General features: G+C 42.2%; 4 protein-coding genes across 8 annotated transcripts; 1 reads left to right on the forward strand and 3 right to left on the reverse strand.

The window, feature by feature from the left end:
• Positions 1-1,045: 1,045 nt before the first annotated feature.
• nsdhl (NAD(P) dependent steroid dehydrogenase-like) lies at positions 1,046-5,794 on the reverse strand. 3 transcript variants are annotated; one of them, XM_034544122.1, is made up of 8 exons: positions 4,537-5,794; positions 4,279-4,440; positions 3,790-3,936; positions 3,569-3,697; positions 2,925-3,067; positions 2,352-2,454; positions 1,831-2,195; positions 1,046-1,312 (listed from the first exon to the last, which is right to left on the reverse strand). In XM_034544122.1, the coding sequence occupies exons 1-7, from the start codon at positions 4,555-4,557 to the stop codon at positions 1,863-1,865; spliced, it is 1,038 nt and encodes a 345-aa protein (XP_034400013.1). In that variant the 5' UTR covers positions 4,558-5,794; the 3' UTR covers positions 1,046-1,312; positions 1,831-1,862. The 3 variants fall into 3 exon arrangements, with proteins under 3 accessions (XP_034400013.1, XP_034400012.1, XP_034400011.1); XM_034544121.1 differs by having other exon boundaries at positions 1,046-1,345; XM_034544120.1 differs by having other exon boundaries at positions 1,046-2,195.
• A 51-nt stretch (positions 5,795-5,845) lies between these two features.
• Positions 5,846-7,564, forward strand: cetn2 (centrin, EF-hand protein, 2). The gene is made up of 5 exons (XM_034544123.1): positions 5,846-6,222; positions 6,434-6,598; positions 6,680-6,808; positions 7,038-7,175; positions 7,360-7,564. The coding sequence occupies exons 1-5, from the start codon at positions 6,133-6,135 to the stop codon at positions 7,447-7,449; spliced, it is 612 nt and encodes a 203-aa protein (XP_034400014.1). The 5' UTR covers positions 5,846-6,132; the 3' UTR covers positions 7,450-7,564.
• A 1,006-nt stretch (positions 7,565-8,570) lies between these two features.
• On the reverse strand, positions 8,571-10,255 carry LOC117737925 (olfactory receptor 10G4-like). The gene is made up of 3 exons (XM_034544174.1): positions 10,040-10,255; positions 9,841-9,942; positions 8,571-9,176 (listed from the first exon to the last, which is right to left on the reverse strand). The coding sequence occupies exons 1-3, from the start codon at positions 10,253-10,255 to the stop codon at positions 8,571-8,573; spliced, it is 924 nt and encodes a 307-aa protein (XP_034400065.1).
• Positions 10,256-10,982: 727 nt separating this feature from the next.
• On the reverse strand, positions 10,983-15,061 carry gcna (germ cell nuclear acidic peptidase). 3 transcript variants are annotated; one of them, XM_034543257.1, is made up of 13 exons: positions 14,952-15,061; positions 14,553-14,652; positions 13,891-14,083; positions 13,719-13,791; positions 13,536-13,582; positions 13,334-13,394; positions 13,162-13,226; positions 12,649-13,065; positions 12,410-12,548; positions 12,157-12,301; positions 11,882-12,017; positions 11,522-11,726; positions 10,983-11,395 (listed from the first exon to the last, which is right to left on the reverse strand). In XM_034543257.1, exons 2-13 carry the CDS (start codon positions 14,640-14,642, stop codon positions 11,164-11,166), a joined length of 1,803 nt encoding a protein of 600 aa, XP_034399148.1. In that variant the 5' UTR covers positions 14,643-14,652; positions 14,952-15,061; the 3' UTR covers positions 10,983-11,163. The 3 variants fall into 3 exon arrangements, with proteins under 3 accessions (XP_034399148.1, XP_034399149.1, XP_034399150.1); XM_034543258.1 differs by having other exon boundaries at positions 14,846-15,045; XM_034543259.1 differs by lacking the exons at positions 13,536-13,582; positions 13,719-13,791.
• Between the last annotated feature and the right edge of the window lie 616 nt (positions 15,062-15,677).

Raw genomic sequence — 15,677 nt, forward strand, 5'->3', positions numbered from 1 at the left:
ATTGTTTCAGTCCAAAAAGCAATCTCACGCACGTACATTCATTCATTTACCAAAATCAGAAAAGAGTGTCAATAGATTTCGCAACATACAAGAGGAGGAGAATTAGCATGTCTGAGAGCCAAAGTTTCACTTGAGCACATTGGCAAGTATAACATCTCAGGTCTACCTGCATCCCTCCCTCCCCAAAACAAGAAACCAGTCAGACGGCCTTGCCTGCGACTGACTCAAGCAGTGAATCATTCGGGTGCTGCTAGCGCGGAATTAAATCGAGAATTCAAACCATCTGAACTTTACCCCCACGTTATCGTCACCACACCAAGACACGGAATGACAACAATGCTTAAATGGAATAGTCAAAATCATCGTGACAGCGAATGAAAATAAGGCACTCTGGTCTTTACAAGTTTGAAAGTTTTATAACTGTGTCATCATTAAAACAAAATGACAGCTGGAATGTAAAAATGAAAGGATTACGGAGGCCTAAGATGCCTTTTCCTTGCCCATCCCATCATTGTATTTGATGACGGTCCTTGAATAGTATTTTAACACAGAGGGTAACTCTGAGAAAAAGCATGCCATTCGGATGATATACAGTATACCAGAGATGCTCCAGTATCGGCGTGGAAGTACAATGCGTTTGGAAAATGTGTGAAAAGAAACACTCAGGACAGAAACCAGTTCCATATGTAAATTGTTAATCACTGCAATCATTCCCTCTGTCCATACCATCAAGGAAGAGACATTGCAATGCAAACACAAGTCCTGATTTAGTCATATCAAGTAGGTAACCTAAACCCTTATTAAAGCGTTTCTTGGAGGGAAAATTATTCACAGAAGGAATGTTGTAATTGTAGGCAGTATGTTTAGATATTACCCGTTGATGCGTGTATCTAAGAAACTACTAATGCCTCATATTAGCTTTGGCTGAACTTTGATATACATTTTTGCATTTAGTGAACGAGGCCTGGATTTGTTGCCCACTTCTTGCATTAGTAATTCCACGAGGAAGAGATCCTTTCATTTTCAGTATGGACAAGAGGAACAGTAACGGTCATCAAAAAAATGTTTTAATGTGAATATATGCATGTATCGTCTTCAGCCAGACTTGAAAAAGGTGAACCTACACTCTAAACTATAAGCAGTAATATCCTGCTCAATATTGCAGCGTCCACTCTTCAAATACGGCTTTCCCCAAGATTTTGAAACCTGGGGAAAAGGCTTGCCTTGTAGTCATCATTCAGATTCATCCTGAGGGTGTTGGATGGGGATGAGGTCAGAGCTTTCTTTATGCATGCAACGGTGGTCACATGTTCTGTTGAAACAATAAAAAAGGGACAACCCCAAACTGTTGCCAAAAGTTGGACAACAATACACACATATTTAGACATAATGTAGAGTCAGTCATTTGAAACAATATTTTCAGGCAAAGTGTTGTGGGAGAATTTTAGTTTAGTGGAATGTATTGAGGCAATTTGATATAAACAGCAGCATCTTAATGTGTACAGCACAAAATGAATACATAAAACAATATTTCTAAGTCTTTACCACTTCCACAGTGTAAGATTAGTATATGTATGTTGTAATAAATGGTGGTTTTAACTGTTCACTCAGTGCTTTAAAACTTTGGATAGGCCATACTGCAGTGTGTGGACTCAAATCAGAATGACTTGCCGCCATCTGCTGGTTGAAAATGGTACATAAACATTGAAAAGGCACAAATATGCTTCACATTGGGAGATTAGGTTAAAGATAAACTTTCCATTCCCTCATATTGAAATTGTCCATTCAGGGTCACCTATTTCTAGAGTGAGTGTAACTGTACAGCCTTACATGTCTCAACAGTCTTCGCCTCCATTCCAGCCTCAAGCTCCTTGTCTGAGGTGAGGGTAGCTCTGCACGGTGCGTTCTATGCCATCCTTCAGACTGACTACCGGTTTATAGCCCAGGTCCCGCTTGGCACGGTCACAGCTGTAGTAGTGATGGGTTCCAGCCAGAGCCACTCTCATTGGTGTAAAGGTGGGTTTAAAGGACACTAGAGGGCGCAGGATCAGGGCCAGTAGCCAGAGGAGCAAGGCCAGGCCATACACCAGAGTGTAGGGGAGGTGGTAGCGGGGGGCGGCATATCCCAGACCCACCAACACCTCAGACATGAAGTCCCAGAATCTAACTGGCTCGTCGTTGGTGATGTGGTATGACTGAAAGTAAAGTGGAAGATACAAGACGTATTAACTCAAAATTTAGTTTGCAATGCATTCACAAATGGAAACTCTAATCCTCAGTAACAAAAGCAACATGATTGTATGGACAGAATTCTTTAAACCGGCTCTGTGTTAGATTTGATTCTGACTCACTTTTCCACATATGGGGGAGTCTGGCCTCAGGCGTTCAGCAGCCAGGATGTGGCCATGAACTACATTCTCCACAAAGGTGAAGTCCACCAGATTGGTCCCATCACTGCAGAAAACAAAGACAGAGCATTAAAGAAAGAAATATACCATTAAGCAGCAGAATACAAATAAATGCCTCAAATACAATTAGTTTCATTCAGCACACTGGTCCATGGGTCTGAGCTCCCGTCTCTAAAGTAATTTTAACATTTTAAGTGGTAGGGAAGAACTGGGTAGACCAGTGAGATAGTGTGGACTCCAGTACAGTGTAAAAACAAACGAATGCAAATATGATTTTAGAGATGTATTATTATGGTAAAAACAAGTTGGCATCAGTAACGCTAGAAAGGTGAGCAGAACAAGCGGCAGCCTCTGAATATTGGTGCCTCACAGGTGGTTGATAAAACTGCAGTGTGCACCACTTAATGCACCTCAATGCATATTTGTATGTCTAACTATTTGATTATTGCTCAAACCAGTCATATATTCTATTTCTATTAGTAGATTTCACTAGTTGGTTAAACCCCTACGACTTACCCAATGATGAACTTCATCTTGCCCCTGCGCGCCGCGTCCACTAGAATAGGAACCAGCTGTGGGTCCCGAGGGCCAAAGATGCCATGAGGCCGGATGGCGACTGTGAGGAAACCCTTCTCCTTGTCACAAGCCTCGAGGACCAGCTGAAACAGAGACAGTGGAAAATATTCAACTTCCTGCAGCACCGTTTGATTATTCTGCTCTTCTTTCTCGTGGGTGTGACTGATTGTGAATTACATGGAGCCGATGGCATGCCAATAACAGAGGAAGTCCTGAAAAGATGTACTCATCACTGCTGGAGGTTATGTTGTGTTGTTGTATGATGCTGATAAAAAAAAAAAAAAAACCTGCTTCTCATGAGTAAGGAGTACATTCCCAAAACTATTAAATCATTGACTTATTCCTTTTCAAACCAGAGCTGAAAACTGTGCCAGCGTCCACTGGGTTCAGTGTATCACAGGGCTAAAACAGACTCAAAATCACAGCTTTGCAATTTAGAGCGCACACTTCAAACGGAATGTGAGGAAGGTCACATATACTAAAGTAGAGAAAACATGCAAACAAATGAACAACCTTCAAACAATCGTGTTTCGGGGAAACAGCATAAACTGGTGAAACCAATATTGAAAAGAGCACTCTGCTACCTTTTCTTGCTCTATCTTGGTCTCTGTGTAATAGTCGATGGGCTTCTTGGCGTATGGTAGATCCTCTCTCCCATTCTTAACATCCTTCCCTTCAAACACCACACTGGCGCTGCTCGTCAGGACCAGTTTCTGGCAACAACAACAATAATCACAAATCAGTTAAGCCACTTCAATTGCATCTTTCATCCGTGATAAAGTTAACAGCAGGCAGGCTGCCTCACCTGTACTCCAGCCTCGAGGCAGGCCTCAATGAGGGTGTGCGTGCCCTGGATGTTGACCCTCTCAAATAGCTTGCGGTCATCGCTGGCAGGAGCTGGGGAGGCACAGTGGAAGACCAGGGACACATCCTTCATAGCCGACAGCAGAGCCTGGAGCAGAATGGGACACATATATACAGTAAATAAACAAACAAACAAACACACACACACACACACACACACACACACACACACACACACACACACACACACACACACACACACACACACACACACACACACACACACACACACACACACACACACACACACACACACACACACACACACACACACACACACACACACACACACACACACACACACACACACACACACACACACACACACACACACACACACACACACACACACACACACACACACACACACACACACACACACACACACACACACACACACACACACACACACACACACACCTTGTCTCACCTGGTTGTCGCAGAGGTCTCCCTGGTGGAAGGTGACACCAGGCAGTTCGTAGCTCTGGCGGATGTCAAACACAGAAACGGAGTAGCCTCGATCCAACAGCTTCTCCACCAGGTGTCTGCCGAGGAAGCCAGACCCCCCGATGACTGCACACCGTTTACTGCTCTGTGTGACACGCAGGCGGGGAATATCGACACATGTCAAGCAAACATCATGACAAGTTCAATCAGATTTGCACCATAGAAAAACGTCTCAACTCACCGGTCGGACGCGCGTGGCCATAGTGATTGAAAAGTGGCAAACAGGTGAGCGAGAGTATCAGGCACCGTGACGAAAATGTTTTTCCTCGCAGGTGAAATAAACGCGGGTCCTAAATGAGACAACTTTTGACATAAGAAGCACGCAATAGGCTCCTGTAGTTATCTGCGGTCGGCGCGTGCAACAAAAACACATATAAACCGTAAACTATCTGAATGAGCCGAGTGAGAAGCGCTCTGTGATTGGTCGAAACAAAGATCAGCACGAAGACGACGTTTAAGACTGGCCAATGGTGTGCAGGGTACGTCAAAGAACGCCACAATTGAAACCAATCGTAGACCGCAAACTAGTTATTTCCGCCTCCTCGCTAAAAGACCACGCCCTCTGGTATGCGTCAGACCAACGATGTGAGAAGTGAGAAACTTGTTTAATGATTAATCTTTTCCCCATAAGCAGCCAACTGATTTTGTTCCGAGAACATTTTCTCTTTCCCTGGCCTTTTTGTTTTAATTTTTGTATTTAGTTTTTTTTTCCAATTGAGGAAAACATTAAGATAATAAACCAATGTCCATATGACAAAATACCAATTGATTTCTACATTAGTTCAAATAGAACCACAGCATTACGGAAAAACGTGTAGGCGAATAGAAGAAAGAAGGGAGAAAGGGATAATAGTAAAATGATAAGAAAAATAAACAGCTATAAAAAGGAAAGAAACAGCTATAGTATCAAACAAGTATTCAAACATATATTTGATAACAGTAATATTTGAGGAGAGTAGCCATAGTACATCTGTACACCGGATCTTACAATAATAGTATGCTTTCTTCAGCAATGACTTGGTCAGAGAAGCCATGGATGTTGGTGAGCAATATTAAGCAATGGACTTTTTGTTTTTTGACTTTACATCATTACATAAAGCCTATATATCGTTAATATGTTGATCCTTTAATTGGCATACTTAGCTATTCCATATGTCTTATTATTATGTCTCAATATCATCTTCTTTGCTGTTAAACGAAGCTCTGATCCGAGGTCTGCTGACACTAGAGGGTGTACTGAGGCAGTGTCACATAGTTGCACGACCAAATGCACCATTTCTACAATGCAAAACGATGTATTTTACAATCAATATGAAACAAATACTTCCCCTTCATATTTTGTCTCCGTGTTTTATATTCCTCCAGAAAATCAAAGGAGTTTTCATTTCAGTCTCCAACAGCTCGGAAATGTTGTCATCGTGCCTTGCGTCACGTGATCTTCCCCAGCCAATCATCGTTTTGCCCGACTGGTGCGTTTGATTTTGACTCCCACTTGTGCCTGACTGTATCCTGCTTTAACTGCTCAACGGAGATAAAATAATCCGCTTGTCCGTTGGCACAAAGGGTGAACAAATCAAACGCACGTGGCTCCATGACGGCAGCTCCTGCACAGCAAACCCTGTGCATGTTAAGCTAGAAACGTACATTCTGCGCGTTTTACCCGCCTGCGAAATAAAAAGAAGGTTTTGAGGAATAGGAGACTATCTTATGGTCAAGATAATTGAACGGGTAATACACGCAACTGATGCCAACCGTTTCATCATCTCCTCCTCCCTAAATGATAGGAAGGCTTCATAGACCCAAAGAAAATATATTGCAAAATAGATCTGCAGCTCCTGTTTGTCAGTTAACTAAACAGCACCTGATGGTGAGTTTAAACGTTTCATTTGAAACTGAAGGTTTGCTATTGTGTTGCATTTGAGTCGCAGGTGATGGGAATATACATGATTCCTTTTTAGGTCTGGGAGGTGCCACTTTTTACCCAGGCGCCTCTCTGATGCTGTTGTCATCTCTTGTGTCTCGTCTGCAACCAGTGAGAATTGTTTCCCCTCTGCCGCCCGTCCTGTGTTCCCCACCAGGCAACCAGTGCCAAGAGACCGTCCCTGCAGGGTCCTGTGCCACCTCCTCGCAAGAAGACAACCCCCAAACCAGAGCTGACCGAGGAGCAGAAGCAGGAGATCCGGGAGGCCTTTGAGCTGTTTGACACCGATGGATCCGGATACATCGATGTCAAGGAGCTCAAGGTAAAAGGTCAACATCTCGTGTGTGTCAGAGATCGTTTTCTACGAGTGCTTCACCCTCTGGCCTTTCTCACTCCGTGCCAGGTTGCAATGAGAGCTCTGGGGTTTGAACCAAAGAAAGAGGAGATCAAGAAGATGATTGGCGACGTGGATAAGGACGGCACAGGGAAAATCTCTTTCGCTGACTTTCTCTCTGTCATGACTCAGAAAATGGTAGATATGTCATGAAATATACTAAATATGCAACCCCAACTGTCTTTAATTGGTCTTTAGTTTTAAAGGAGTCACAGGTTTTCTCCTGCATTATTTACCACATTTAGATTTACTGTTACCTATACTGGTATTGCTTTTCACTGGCCCATTGTCTGTTCTTCGACAACAACATACAACCTGCAGAATGTCCGTTTGTGGCAAAACTACTCTCCATCTTCTCTGATTTTAGGCCGAGAAGGACTCCAAAGAGGAGATCCTGAAAGCTTTCCGCCTGTTTGATGACGACGAAACGGGCAAGATCTCATTCAAGAATCTGAAGAGAGTCGCCAAAGAGCTGGGAGAGAACCTCACAGATGAAGAGCTGCAGGTAAAGCACATCATTATGGAATAAAAACAACATTAAGATATATATGAAGACCCACAGCAGACAACTGTAGCTCACAGGCTGGTTGCGTTTCCAAGACAACGGTTTTGAATCGTATCAACACGCAAGTTTGATTTGCTTCCTACGTTCTTCTCTTCATCCCCTGTTATATTGTGTGTCTCTGAAGGAGATGATAGATGAAGCGGACAGGGATGGAGATGGAGAAGTGAACCAGCAGGAGTTCCTGCGCATTATGAAGAAAACCTGCCTGTACTGAAGGAAGTGCATGACAACGGGTCTGTTCGTGTGGAGGGCTCCACTGGTGGTTTCACATGTAATGCTGCTCATATATCGGTTTTACCTTTCCTTAAATATTATGTTGTGCCATTCACTTCCACATATGAGTCAATCAAAAGGTTTAACTGTCACACATACTGCAGTGAAATAAAGTTGTAAGACTCGTGGTCAGATGCCAAAATATCATCCTTTGACTGACATGATAATCTCCATTGTATTTCCCCAAAAACGAAAGAGAGCACTCTCTTGCTTGGAATGCTGCATATACTTTTATGAAGAATACATTGGTTACATCAATAACATATAGGTTATTCATTGTCCTGAAATCTCAGTGCCTATGTCAATATGGTGACAAACACAGTACATTCCAATGCTTTGATTGATAATACAGTATGCGCATTAAGTTTGGTTTACACTGGGCACTCCAGTGTTTCATGTTTTAGCTCAAGTAACCGCTGACGAGATTATATATATATATATATATATATATATATATATATATATATATATATATATATATATATATATATACATACACACACACACCTGTGGATTTGTGCATGTGCATCTTAAAACTGTTGATCCCACTATCTTTAAAATATGATTGATTGTGTATGTATTTTTATTGTAGCATTGCTTATTTATCCCTCTGTGTATAACTACTGTACAACATACTCTATTCTTGAATGTTTTGTAAGATGCATAGTGACTTTAATGAGTAGATAAACAACATAAGTGTTTACGGTACAAATTAAATATCTTGAAGCAGTTTGTCTTTTATATTTCCTTATTATAAGCATCCCTTATCATTCACGTAGTTATTAGTGTCTGAACAGCGTGACTTTGTTTTTTTTCTTTTTTCGCACATTACTCATTTTACTGCTGCTAAATGGTTGACCTGGAGATGCTACTACGTTACCACAGCATATTGATTCAGCTATCCAACCCTACTATTCCAAACAATCAAGTAAATACAAAGCGCGATGCAATACATGTGGAAAGGCTGCTGTGCTGAACAGGAAGATACGGCTCTTCTCTTTCAGGCAGCACAAATAAAAACAATTACGTATTATTATTCCCAGTTCTGTAAACAAATATTTATTATGACACATTTTGGTTGTGGACTTTGCTCCAGAGTGCAGCTCGTTGTATCCTTTGCTGCAGCTCCCTTGAGCGGTAGCCATAAACAAGAGGGATAAGTGACACCCCGAGGTTGTAGATGATGGTGGCTGCTATATCCAGAGCGTCACTGTGCAGGTATCCAGGGATCAGGTAGCTGTTCATGACCATGGGAACAGAAAAGAGGATGACCTGAGCTACCTGGAGGCTCAGGGTCACGCAGCCTCTCTTGGTGCACAGTGGTCCTGCACGCATGTCCCAGCAAAGCAGACAGAAGCATCCCAGGATGGTCAGCGAGCAGAGAGGCACCAGAACAGCAGTCGCCACCGTGCTGTAAAGTACCAGAGCCGATGTCCCCAACAGGCAGGGTGTAAGGATGAGAGGACGACAGCGGGGAAGGGTGAAATTGATCTGGACCGAGTAGAGGCCGATGCCCAAAGCCACGCTGCTGAGCACAGCCGATAGTGTCCATATGGCTGCAACCGTTGCTCTTTTCCTTTGAGGACACATCAAGAATTCATAGCGCAGGGGCCACTTGACAGCGACAAAGCGGTCAGCAGACAGAGCTGTGGTCAGGAAGAGGTTCACCTACAATAAAAAGTGAGGACATAAAATTAGATGCATTACCTGCCATGTCAAATTTGTTTTGTGTGCAGTTTTCATAATAGGTGAGTCAGAGCAGGAAGACTGTCGGCAGAGCATGAATTTAGGCCACGTGTGTGTCCATCACAGTACTTCTAAAGAGGCCTCCAGGTAAAATGAGTTATGGTCTTCTGTGAATTACCATGCTGCCCTTTGGTCATATATTTTCGCTACTGTGAATAATTCACCCTGTATGGAAATCAAGAAAGAAAAACTCAAAACGAATGCAAATTATTAACTTAAAAGAGAGGGTCATATTTTAAAAACAATAATCACACCATTGTTAAATGTCTTATTGATCGCTGCACACGTGTCTCCTGTCCACACTGGCTATGAGCATCCAAGACGAAGCCACAAAAACACAGCGCTGAAATTTAAATTGACCAGGCAAGACGCCAAGCAGATAAAGCCCGTTCCAAAATGAGGTTGAATCTAGGCTTGTCTTCCACCCGAGGTGAGCCCCTTAACCCTTGTTGAGCCGGGGCCAACTTGTGATTACAAATTCTACTCATTGTGTCTGTAGACCTGAGTACTGCCAATGCATATCCCCATAGCTCAGAGTGAATAAAACAAATATGGATCTCATAAATATAATCAATGTTTTACAAACCAAAGAGCAGGCCTGGATAGCAGAACAGAAGATCATACACTGGGTCAGAGGCATAGCTTCCCTGGATCTTAAGAGAATGGCTTTGATTGTCCAGAGGAGCTGCTGAAAAGGTAATGATAGTGATCATTTAGCTCAAAAGGGCATGTTTTCATCACCGTAGTTTTTTTTTTTTAATGTTAAAACCGAAGTGTAGCTCTACCTGGAGGTTTTCACACAAGAGGAGGTGTGTGAGGAGCAGGAAGCGAGTGTGTCTCAGGAGGGACGGGGAGCGAGTGATGACCAGGAGCAGAGGAACACTGAGTGCCGTGTTCACGGTGCAGCTCACACACATGCTGACCATCTTAACCTGGTGGTAGATGCTGGAGTTTATCCCCGTCTGAGTCTCTATTGAGGTCACATTGCAGGAGATATCCATGACACAAAGCACCCTCTGATCTGCCGCCAGATAGTCTTGTAAAAAAAAAAGTAATACCACAAACAAGTTTTAGCACCTGCTTAGCCTTTAAGACCAAATAACAATCACTCGTACCTCACTTTTCCAGTGCGCGCAGCAGACACATGGTCAACAGTCGGTTTCTTTCTGAGGAATGATTGAGAACGACTCTACCTGTCATGTGCCAGCATCACAGGTGTCCGTTGACTCAGCTCCACCATAGCAACGTGTCAGACCTCAGCCGCACAACCTCACCGCTGTGGACAGTGATGTGTCAACAGCTAGTGTTTGTTACCAGGATCACGTTTGCATATTTACACAAAAGGTCTGGTAATATATCAATGCATTTGTACAGAATTGTATTCTACCTGTCAATATTTGCCCGATTGCAGCGGTAGTCATGGAAAACATAACTCCGACTTCTCTCACATACACATTACCATATTCAGAAAGATGCTTCAAACTTAGACTAGAAAATTAAGAATCTAATTTTAACAACAATCCCTTTTTGTGGAAAGAGCAGAAACTGTCAAGACATAAATGTATTAAGAGTTAATTAAGCAGATTACTATGAACTTCAGAACCAAGGGACTGAATCCGGATTCATAAAATGACGTATTATATCTTCCAAAATCTATAAAGTTTTCTGGGTCAAACAAACAAACAAACAGTTGAGGAAACTAAAAGAAAAATTCAAATGACCATTTAATTCACACATTTCAACTTTATTTATTGAGATCCTAAGAGGAAGATAAAAATAGGGGGAAAGCTCTCTCACTCTCACTCACTCACTCACTCACACTTAGTTGACTGAGGTATTTCAGAATGTGAACAGGTTTTGAACATGTGCATCTCAGTCCATGGCCGCAAGTACAGAGTGTATCAAGATCTCAGCTTTGACTCAGTTTAGTCTTGGAGGCAAAGTCTACACTAAGTTTACGCATCACTTCCCCGTGGCTTTGTCCCGATAGCTCCTGGCGTACGGTCCCATAATTCTCTTTGACAAAGTTGGCAAACGGTGTGGGAGCACGCGGCTTGGCAGCCGTCAGTAAGACAAGTTGCCCGTTGCAGAGGGCACACATGAACCTCTGCGTGTCCAAGGACTTGGAATGCCGTCCGATCCTGTGAATAATCATGCATTATATTACCCAGTGGGAAGTGGAACACAACTCTGTCAATGCAAGGTGGGTAAGTAAAGAACGATAGGCGGTTAATGGTTTGAGTCAATCTGAAAAGAGTCACACGTACAAATTCTGGCAGCGGGTGCACTGGTACTGGAATTTGTACTTGATGTCATAACTGTGGCAGCGGGTGACCATGGGCAGCTCGGGATGCGCCAGAGTGGACTTGCGAGCATACAGCTTCCAGAAGTTCCCGTGCCCGTCCCTCACAGCATTAATCAGCCAGGTCGCAGCGTGACACATCTCATGAATCAGTGTGTCCCTGAGACGATCTAGGGAGGGGCAGCAATTAGACTGTGGTGAAAAGATTAAATCCAATACAAACGGAGGTGACGAGTTCACTATGCACAACATCACATATTTACATTCAGGGACTTTTAAGCAGACAGTTTATTACGTTCATATTTCTGGCTTACTAAAGCATTACCTGCAGAGTCACAGACTTTCTCCGACAGTTCAATGCGGGCGTAGCGGTTCCCTCCACATCGCTCCTGACCCGTGATACAGTAACCGGCGGTTTTCCGCATCTTCTTATTCCAAGTCACTGACATATTAGTGGGCAGCTTGAAGTCATGTCAGACACGGAAAAAGAACATATTCTACATGTTAATGAAGCAATTACACAACGTAAAATATTCAAAATCAAGTGACAATTCTAAGCTATTTGACAGAAAAGGGAGGAAAACACGGTTCTTAAATCACCTTATTGTCAAACACACTGGTATTGTACAGCTGATAAAGTCTAATGGTGAGTGCTTCCTTGTTCTGCTTAAAATTGCGGCCACAGCTGGAGCCGGTGTTTGATAAAGACTGCAAGAAGCACCCGGGGGTCTTACACAGCGGCAACCTAGAAAGGAAAGAACAGGTGAACGAGTGACAAATGTCTGTGTATGAAAGACATACTCGAGTGAGCGACATTCAAGTCGGGATATAAAAACTGCTCAATAGGAGGTACCTGCTGGTGGGGCCGGGTCTGGGCTCCGTCTGACTGACTGTGGGCTTCAAGGTGGTGGATTTTCCAGGTGTCTTCACACTCAGAGGTGTTTCCCCAAATGGTTTAGAGGCTGGTGTTAAAACTCCCTTCACAGGAGGAACTGACACAGGAAAATATTTAAAATCACAAAACATCAGCAACTAGAATAAAAACAAAAGCCAGCAACGGTTTTAATGTGACAATCAAAATAAAACAGTTACCATGGGTGCTCTTCGGTGAGAATGTAGTGCCAGTGAACTTGTTTTTATTCTTCAGTCTCTCCAGTAGGGATGTGAACTCCTCCTCAGAACTGTCAGATTCATGCAGCTTAGAAGGTGCAGATAGAGTGCGCTTTGGAGAGGCCAGTGATGTTAGAGTTTTGTGGGGAAGAAAAGAAAACGGAGAATGGATGGAAGAGAAAGGCAGTGATGGAGAACGGTCCTCTTCATCACACCGTGGAGCATCATTCTTGTTAACCTTTGATTGGGTTTTAGGTTTTGAATGGCGAGTCCTCCAAGTGCTCTTGACCACAACATTATAATCATCATCACTGTCACTAACAAAGACCGGCGAGTCACACTGAGACAGAGGTCTCCTCAGTGGATGATGGGATGCTGGAGTATTGCTCTTCTTAGGCACTTTAAAACAGAGGACACAAAACACCACTGTTATTTATATGTCCATTCTTTGAAATATAACAGAACACCAGTACTAATAAGGTCATTCAAAGTTACCTTTCAAAGTTGATGTCTTAATAAAGTCATCATCTGATGAGTCATCCACTATGAACTTTGTGAGGCTTCAGAATAACAAAAGATAAAATGTATTTTTCAAAACAGAATTTGACAGACATGGACAATGCTTTTTTTTAGGACAAAATACATAATTAAATTTTAAAAAACTCACCTATCTTCACTCCCACTCGCTGATATTTTCTTGACAATAGGAGTTTTCACTCGTTGCAGAACTTCAATGTGAAAAAGGAGAATTAATGAGAGAAAGATGAACTATATCAAGATGTTCTTCTCGTCATCTAACTGATGAAGACTAATCTGTCGTCAGTGGTTAAGATACAGACCACTGAACCCAGTAGAAAAAGGTCCCTTACACGTCTCGAAACAGTTGTCATCGTCCGAGCTCACCACAACATTTGAACTAAAATTTGAGAAAAAAATTGTTTTGAACATAGAACTACCACGACCCAAACGCTGATGAGAGAAATTAGGTAAAATCGAAACCACAAACAACACATAGATGTTGCTTCATGAAAAAAAAAAAAAAAAGTTCACACCCATCTTTCTTTGCAACACTAGATGGTTTCAGTAAGGCAGGTTTAGCTTTCGGTGTAGCCCTTGCCACAAGAACTAAGAAATAAAAAGATCAAATGAACACATTAGTGCATTAGTGTTATTGTAAACAGAGTCGTATAATTCAGCAATATGAATTCATAAAATTAAACTCACATTCGTCAAAATCATCATCACTGGACTCAATCAAGGGCTTGCTTCTGTAATTGCTGGTCTTGGAGTATTGGTTCTCCTTCGGTGGATTATTTTCACAGTCAGAGAGGGAAAGCTGGACTGGAGAGGCGGAGTGATCCACAGATCGATGCCCACGTGTGGCATTATGTCGAGTTTTGCCAATCAAGCTCATCAGCTAGAAACAAAACAGGCAGATCGGCATTACAACTTAAACATGCCCAATATTTAACTAGAGCTGCCACTAACGATTATTTGCATTATCAATAAATCTGCGGATTATTATTCTTGATAAATCAGTTAATCATTATTATCATATTACGTGTGTTATTCAACCAAGAGTCCAACAATAAATAAACATGGCCTTTGGTATGATAAATGACAAAGAAAAGCACAATATCTGGAAACAGCTTTGGCTCGAAAACATACTAAAAAGACTAACCCATTCTCAAAACAGTTACAGATTGAATAGCTTTCACTCTACTTATCAATTAATATCCTTGTAAACGAACATGAATATGTATCCCAGTAACCCCCCAAAAAAGACAAAGCGTATAGTTAGTTCACGAGTTGATAAGAAGAACTACGTTAATCGTCTTATTGTATGAACGTGTGACTGATGCAGGCGAATGACGTGTGCAACGAACCTCTCTCTCCGCCGTGTCCAGGCCTCCTTCACCATCCCAGCCCATCTTTTGAGAAACTCTTTCGAACAGACTGCGGGTTTCGTCGTTCATTGTTCCTGCTCTGTCAAAACAAACCAACGAGACGTTTAACATTTAAAGTCCAGCGCGAACGTCAGACCTTTATACAAACACGGAGTGCGGCTAAATGTTGGTAGAAATGACCAACAACCTGTCAGTTGGTGCAGTTTGTGCAATAAAACTATTGACAAGTGTTCTAAATACACACACGCGCTCACGGTAAGAAGTAACATTACCGTTAGCAACGCTCTAGCTAACTCAATGTTTGGACCCGGGCGGACATTTTGAAAACTAATCCTTTTGCTAATAAAATAATAAACATTTGATTTGACATATGATTACCAAAAGCGCTTCTGCTGTTGTAAATAAAAGACGTAGGTGACAAACGGAGATAAACGACAGTAAAATTCAAATGTTGTGCTCAATGAGACCGGAAGTTGTCGGGAAGACATTCGACGAATCGGATTGGGATCATATATGACGCGGACTTATAAGTACACGCCCACCGACAATCGCATGCAGCGCCGCTGTTTTCGGTCATGTAGCGTAAAAACTACAACAGAAGACACGTTTTGCAGCGTGAGTTTGACTTTACGTCACTTCCCACGCAACCATTGTGATCTATAAAAGCAAATTAACGGGGAAATTAGCGACGCAGACGGTGAGTGGGTCATTGAAGCCGGACTATAGAAATAAATGATGCCTCTCGCATTTAATGTCACTTCATATCACACATAAATATTATCTTTATTATTAACAGTCAAACTAGCAGTATTATAGGTGCTTGTACTAGTGAGCCATAACTATAAGCACATTTAAATGTTTAAAGATATTTAAGATAACCAACTTAAACTTAAAATAAAATGTAGCTTAATACTTTAAAACCGTGCATATATCACAGAGTGCAATCTTAGTTTTCATAGTGTCTGAGTAAAATCACTGCAGTGAACACAACTTTATTAATTTATGGTTTATTCCATAGTGACAAATACAGCATACAAACTGTAAAAAGCTATGCATCAGAGCTCCCTGGAGTCAATGGTGATGTCATACACCTTCTCTACCAAT

The sequence above is a fragment of the Cyclopterus lumpus genome, chromosome 10 (assembly GCF_009769545.1).
Source record: "Cyclopterus lumpus isolate fCycLum1 chromosome 10, fCycLum1.pri, whole genome shotgun sequence".
Classification (NCBI taxonomy): domain Eukaryota; kingdom Metazoa; phylum Chordata; class Actinopteri; order Perciformes; family Cyclopteridae; genus Cyclopterus; species Cyclopterus lumpus.